A 7,309-nucleotide genomic window follows, 5' to 3' on the forward strand; every position below is an offset into this window, starting at 1 on the left:
AGTGCTGGGATTACAGGCTTGAGCCCCCGCGCCCGGCCTCAATTTTGGCGTTTTTAGTAGAGACGGTTTCACCTCGTTGACCAGGCTGGTCTCTACTCCAGACCTTGTGATTCACGCGCCTAAGCCTCCCAAAGTGCTGGGATCACGGGCGTGAGCCACCAGGGCCTGCCTTTTTAACATTTTTTTTGAGGGAAGGTCTTGCTGTCTTCCAGGCTGGGGTGCAGTAGTGCCACCAGCTCACTGCACTCCACCTCCTGGACTCGAGCAGTCCTGCATCAGCCTGCTGAGTAGCTGGGAGGATAGGCATGTGCCACCATTGCCAGCTAATTTTGAGAGGGCATTTTGCTCTCGCCATGCTGGTGTTGAACTGACCTCAAGTGATGTGTCCACCTCAGCCTCCCAAAGTTCAGTGAGTTACACGTGTGAGCCACTGTGCCTGCCTAATTTTACTTCTTTGTAGTGATGAGCTCTGACTGTTGTCTAGGCTGGTCTGCGTCTCCTGAGCTCAAGCGATTCTCCTGCCTCAGCCTCTGAGTGCTAGGATTTCATGTGTGAGCCACCACACCCAGCCTCGTTTATTTTCTAAGTGGTGCCTAAGACGTAAGTAGGCCCAGTCTCGTCAGTGCTAGTAAGAATAAGGTCAACATCATTTTTCACCTTTTTCTTTGTCTTCAGGATGGCAGGTAGGGACTATGGAGTAGTGCTGTGGGTTCCAGGCAAGACGTAGGGTCCACTCTGACCCTTCACTGCCAAAGCTAAGCTTCAGCTAAGGCCTTGCCCGCATACGGGTGTGCCTAAGGTTTGGCGTGGCTGTCCCACTTGAAATGGGGCCGTAGCTGCTGTTTCCCAGTAGCAAGGGATAACTTCGATTACTCTTTTTTTGAGGGTGTCTCATTCTGTCGCCCAGGCTGGGGTGCAGTGGCGTGATCTCAACTCACTGCAACCTCCTCCCAGGTTCAAGGCTTCAAGTGACTCTTGTGCTTCATCCTTCTGAGAAACTGGGATTACAGGTGCCAGTCACGCTGTCTGCTAATTTTTGTATTTTTAGGTGAGCCAGTTTCACCATGTTGGCCAGACTGGTCTTGAACTGATGACGTCAAGAGGTCCACCTACCATGGTTACAGGGCTGAGGCACTGCATTAGGCCCTATTTTTTTGTTTGTTTTTGAGGAGGAGTCCTGCTTTGTTGCCAGGTTGGAGAGCAGTGGAACGATCTTGGCTCACTGCAATCTCTGCCTCCCAGGTTCAAGCGGTTCTCCTGCCTCAGCCATCCAAGTAGCTGAGAGACTACAGGCTTGTGCCACCATGCCTGGCTAATGTTTATTTTTAATAGAATTTTTAGTAGAGGCAGGGTTTCGCCATGTTGGCCAGGCTGCTTGAACTTTTGACCTCAGGTGATCTGCCTGCCCCAGCCTCCCGAAGGGCTGGGATTACGGGCATGAGGCACCGCACCTGGCCTGAGCTGTCTTTTTCAGCTAAGTGGGTTCCTCCATTTGGGGGGCCATAAAATCAGATGAGCCAGTTAAGGGATCTGGGTGGGGCCAGGTGATCAAGTGCAGGGTCTGTAAAATATCTCTAAACCCTGATTTTAGGAGCCCTTCAGAGAGGATCACAAACTTTTTTTTTGAGACAGTGTCTTGCTCTGTCACCAGGTGCCAGGCTGGACTGCAGTGGTGCGATCTCGGCTCACCGCAACCTCCACCTCCCAAGTTCAAGCGATTCTCCTGCCTCAGCCTCCCGAGTAGCTGGGACTACAGGTGCACACCACCATGCCCAGCTAATTTTTGTATTTTTAGTAGAGATGGGGTTTCACCATGTTGGCCAGGATGGTCTCGATCTCTTGACCTTGCGATCCGCCCACCTGGGCCTCCCAAAGTGCTGGGATTACAGGAGTGAGCCACCGTGCCCGTCTTTTTTTTTTGGAGACAGTTTTCCTCATGTAGCCCAGGCTGGAGTGCAATGGCGTGATCTCGGCTCACTGCAACCTCTGCCTCCCAGATTCAAGCAGTTGTCCTGCCTCAGCCTTCTGAGTAGCTGGAATTACAGTCGCCCCCATGCCACACCTGTCAAATTTTTTTTTGCATTTTTAGCAGAGACAGGGTTTCTCCATGTTGGTCAGGCTGGTCTTGAACTACTGACCTCGGGTGATCCGCCCACCTCGGCCTTCCAAAGTGCTGGGATTACAGGTGTGAGCCACTGCGCCTGGTCTGAGGGTCAGAATCTTGTAGCCTCCAGCTGTGTGACTCCTAAACCATAATTTCTAATTTGTGGCTGGTTTGTTATTCCTACAGTCTAGTCCTCAGTCAGCCCTTTTTGGGAAAGGGCTGTTAGCTTTTTTTGTTTGTTTGAGATGAAGACTTGTCTCCCAGACTGGAGTGCAGTGGCTCGATTTCAGCTAATGGCAACCTCCGCCTCCCAGGTTCAAGTGATTTTCTCCTCCTGAGTAGCTGGGATTACAGGCGCCTGCCCACCATACCTGGCTAATTTTTGTATTTTGAGTAGAGATTGGGTTTCAACATATTGACCAGTCTGGTCTCGAACACCTGACCTCAGGTGGTCCGCCCGCCTTGGCCTCCCAAAGTGTTGGGATTACAGGTGTGAGCCACCGGCATCATCTTTGTTTTAAACTATAAGTTCTTCTGAAAGTTAGTTCAGCCCACACCCATGAATAAACAAGGACAGCTTGGAGCTTAGAAGCAAGATGGAGTTGGTTAGGTCAGCTCTCTTTCACTGTCTAAGTTACAATTTTGCAATGGTGGTTTCACTGGAAGAGTTTCTTTGCAAGATAACCCGGCATCAAATGCCATGAGACTTAGTAACTTGAGTCATGGATGTATTTCTAGAGTGGACCCGGGTCCAGTTGACAGTGAGCCCCCTTGTGTCCCCTGTTCTTAGGAAATAGGAAGGTTGGCCTTTAGGGCTGGGGTCCAGCTTGTGGCTGCTGATGCTGGCCCCTGTTAGCAACATCATGCTATTTCTGCCTCGGAGAAACGTCTGGATTCAAATATAGATGCATCTCAGCTGACAGTGGGGTCACATCCTGGCAAACCCATTGTATATGTGTGTGTGTGTTTTTTGAGACAGTCTCAAATGCTTGTTGCCAGGCTGCAGTGCAGTGGCAGGATCTTGGCTCACTGCAACTTCTGCCTCAGTCTCCCAAGTAGCTGGGAGTACAGGTGCGCGACACCACGCCCAGCTAATTTTTGTAATGTTAACTAGAGATGGGGTTTCACCATGTTGGTCAGGATGGTCTCGATCTCTTGATCTTGTGATCTGCCCACCTTCTCCTCTGAAAGTGCTGGGATTACAGGTGTGAGCCGCTGCACCTGGTTGTTTTGTCACGAGTCTTGCTTTAGTCTCCCAAGCTGGAGTGCAATTTTTTGATCTCGACTCACTGTGATCTCCACCTCCTGGGTTCAAGTGATTCTCTTGCCTCAGCCTCCCGAGTAGCTGAGATTACAGACACCCACCATCATGCCCAGCTAGTTTTTGTATTTTTAGTAGAGGACAGTGTTTCACCATGTTGGCCAGGCTGGTCTCAAACTCCTGACCTCAGGCTATCTGCCCACCTTGGCCTCCCAAACTGTTGGGATTACAGGCATGAGGTATTGTGTCCAGCCTATTTTTTTTTTCTTTTTTTGGGGGGGACAGTGTTTCACTCTGTCACCAGGCACGATCTTGGCTCACTGCAACCTCTACCTCCTTGGTTCAAGCGATTGTCCTGCCTCAGCCTCCCAAGTAGCTGGGATTACAGATGCCCGCCACCACGCTAGGCTAATTTTTGTATTTTTAGAAGAAATGGGGCTTCTCCATGTTCAGGCTGATCTCAAACCCATGACCTCAAGTCATCTGCCTGCCTTGGCCTCCCAAAGTGTTGGGATTACAGGCATGAGCCACCATGCCTGGCCAACCCATTGTATGTTGAAATGTAAATTAAGAAATAAAAAATGCATTTAGTACCTGGGTTGGGTAGCCTTGACCTCTAGGGCTCAGGTGATCCTTCCACCTCAGCCTCCTAAAGTGCTGGGATTATTGTCTTCCCAAAATGTTGAACTTTTAAGAGAAGTAAGAATTCTTATTTATTCATCTCTGAGGTGGAGTCTTGCTCTTCGCCCAGTTGGAGTGCAGTGGTGTGATTTTAGCCTGGCTAATTCTTTGTATTTTAGTAGAGGAGGGGTTTTCACCATGTTGGTCAGGATGGTCTCGATTTCCTGACCTCATGATTGGCCCGCCATGGCCTTCCAAAGTGCTGGGATTAGAGGCGTGAGCCACTGCGCCGGCCATAACTCTTATTACTGCTGAGTTACACTTCATGGATTTATGTTTTTTTAAGCTCAGTTACACGTGGACATGGTAATAGTGGGGGTGAAGGTTCACTTGGCAAGGGGTTGCTCAGGAGCATGCCCTGGGCTTGCTTTGCAGATGGAGTAGAGTGATTCGTTGATCACATTACTTGAGTGGTGGTCAATGAGGAAGGCATCTGGAGTTAACAACAGGATCTGTGAAGATGTCATCCAGGGTCGGATGTGGTGGCTTGCACCTGTAATCCCAGCACTTTGGGAGGCGGTGGTGGGTGGATCACTTGAGGCCAGGAGTTCAGGACCAGCCTGGGCAACATAGTGAGACACCCCCTCCCACACCAAAAATTAAAAAATCAGGCAGGCGAGGTGGCACACGCCTGTAATGCCAGCTACGCTGGAGGAGGAGGTGGAGGATTGCCTGAGCCCAGGAGGTCTCGGCTGCAGTGAGCCAAGATCGCACCACTGCACTCCAGACTCCGTCTCAAAATAAAAAAAATACATAGGCTCTTGTGTCTGATGGTGGCAGTCTGATATGTGGTGGTTGAACATTGGCTTTGGGTTTATGCCTACCTGGCCGTGAATCTCAGCTCTGCCATTTGCTAGCTTAGGTGACTGTGGGTGGGTTATTTACTGTCTATGAGTCTCAGTTTTTTCACCTGTAGAATGGGGGAAATTAATACATGTTAGCTCCCAGTGTTGTCAGTTGGCACATACTAAGTCTCAATCAAGTGCTCGCTGTTTTATCCTCAATTTTGAGACGAACATGACCCTGTGATTGACAACCATGGAATGACCTTATTTGCATTTTAAGTATTTAGAATGGGGGGTAACAGTTTTCAGAGGATGAAACTGCCACATAGGGATTAAACCAGTCCCAGGGTGCACCCCAAGAGCTGCCATGAACTCTCAGCCACAGGTGAGCCATCCATTCTCGCATCTGGTGCTCCGGAAAGGCAGGAAGCGGGACGGAGGGCTTCAGCCTCGCTTCTCGCAGCTTCAGCACCAGGGTCAGAGGAGAGGCGGGCAGGGAGTCCGGAAGTGGGCCTTTTTTTCCGTCCGCTTGACCAGCGTCCACTACAGCCAATCAAATCAGGGGACTTCGGTTGCTAAGCCAATGGCGAAGCCGCATCCGGGTGCGGGGGCCGAAAAGGCAGCTGGGGGTGGGGCGTCGAGGTGCGGCACGAGCGGCGGGCGGACTGGCCAATAGGCGGCGGGGTCCGCTTCCCAGGGGCGGGCACTGGCGGGTATGGTGACGCCGGCGCAGGCGCGTCGCGGCGGTAGGGGCGGTGGGGCCACAGGAGGAAGCAGCAGTGGCCAGCGCGGCGGGGCCGGGCCTGGGGCTGAGGAGGGTGAGGAACGGGCTTCGGCGGAGGCTGGAAGGCTGGGTGGGGCCGGGACGGCGCTCCGGGGGCCCGCGGAGAACGGGGGAGGGAGACAACCTGAGTGGCCGGTAGGTTTGAGGACCAGTCTGGGTGGCCGAAACGGAGAAGGGGCTCGGCCGGGTCTGCCGAGGGGCGTGGCGGCCCCCGGGATGCTGGAGCGGAGCCTTAGGGAGGGAAGGCCTTGTGAGGGCTTCTGCAGACCGAGCCACTGGGGGTCCGCTTAGGGGCTTGTGCGGAGATTGCGGGCGAGAGGGGGCGGAAGACAGTGGAGGAGACTCAGATGGGGCCTCTTTGGACGCCCGTTTTGGGGGTGCGGGAGACTGCGGTTGGGGGAGTTTGATACGTGGGACGGGGAGGAAGACGTTTATCTTTCGAGGACGGTGGAGGTCGGCGAAGTGGGGAGGCAAAGGTGGGGCTTGCAGGAGCGTGGAAGGCATCGTCTTATAACCTGTTTTGGGAACTTTGACCGGAATCGCAGCAGTTTGGGATGCCGCGGTGGGAGAATCGCTTGAACCCGGGAGGCGGAGGTTGCAGTGAGCCGAGGTCGTGCCACTGCACTCCAGCCTGGGCGACAGAGCGAGACTTCTTCTCAAAAGCAGCAACAACAAAAAAAGAAGTAGACTTGAAAACTTCGATAAGACACCGACCAGGGAGTAAGGGAGCCCTGGGATTTGGGGTTGAGAGCCTGGGGAACTTGCAGGAATGCTAGGGGACCTCGGCTGAGCAGGTTGGCAGAAGCCTAGGAAGCAGAGGCAAAGAAAGAAAGCAGGCAGCCTTGGGGAAATCAGAGTAATGTGTCTGGAGGGAGTTCTGCTGGGTGAAGGTGGTCCATTTGGGCTTTGGAGCTCTCAAAGAGGTGACATGATGGACCCACCCCACTAAATGCTGCCCCTCTGTGAGGAGTTTGGACCTACAGAGTGGAGAGGCGGGAGGCTTGTGTTTGGTGGGCAGGTCTGTCCATTTATCTAGGAGATATGGGTGGTGTCTCATTTCCTCCCTTCTCTCTTTCTCTGTCTCCTCCAGGGTCATCATTAGGGGACTCCTGAGGTCCTGTCCCCAGGCTGCGGTGACTGCACTTTCCCTGGAGTGGAAGCTGCTGGAAGGCAAACCGGCCGCCATGTCCACGTTCCGGCAGGAGGACGTGGAGGACCACTATGAGATGGGGGAGGAGCTGGGCAGGTGAGCTGGGCTGGGCTCCAGAACTCCCTCCAGACACATTGCTCTGATTTCCCCGAGGCGCTGTGGGGCTTTCTGAATGGAAACACTCCTTTCCTGTCCTTTATCCTGTATCCCAAGAAGGAGTGAGTCAGTATCATGTGCTGGTGGAGTGAATTTGGGCCTTGGAGTCAGACGGCCCGGCTGTGAATTCCTGCTTCGGAATCCTCTATGTAGTTTACGGTCGGGAGGAAAATAATTGAACCATGACAGCAGCCAATACCATGCCTGGCATGGGGCACCAGAGCTGTAGATGCCAGCTGTTTTTGTTATTAAAAGATCTGTTGGCCGGGTGCAGAGGCTCACGCCTGTAATCCCAGCACTTTGGGAGGTTGAGGCGGGCCTCAGATCATGAGGTCAAGAGATTGAGACCATCCTGGACAACATGGTAAAGCCCAGTCTCTACTTAAAA

The 7,309-nt window shown here is 52.9% G+C and overlaps 1 protein-coding gene across 1 annotated transcript in view; it reads left to right on the forward strand.

Annotated features, from left to right (window-relative positions):
• The first annotated feature begins 5,552 nt into the window (after window positions 1-5,552).
• DAPK3 (death associated protein kinase 3) overlaps window positions 5,553-7,309 on the forward strand; it is a 16,791-nt gene continuing 15,034 nt past the window's right edge. Inside the window, exons 1-2 of the mRNA XM_037731018.1 lie at window positions 5,553-5,649; window positions 6,706-6,861. Coding sequence (XP_037586946.1) covers window positions 6,800-6,861 — 62 coding nt within the window. The 5' untranslated portion in view covers window positions 5,553-5,649; window positions 6,706-6,799. The remainder of the gene's footprint in view (window positions 5,650-6,705; window positions 6,862-7,309) is intronic.

Source organism: Cebus imitator, unplaced genomic scaffold, assembly GCF_001604975.1.
Source record: "Cebus imitator isolate Cc_AM_T3 unplaced genomic scaffold, Cebus_imitator-1.0 Scaffold375, whole genome shotgun sequence".
NCBI lineage: Eukaryota > Metazoa > Chordata > Mammalia > Primates > Cebidae > Cebus > Cebus imitator.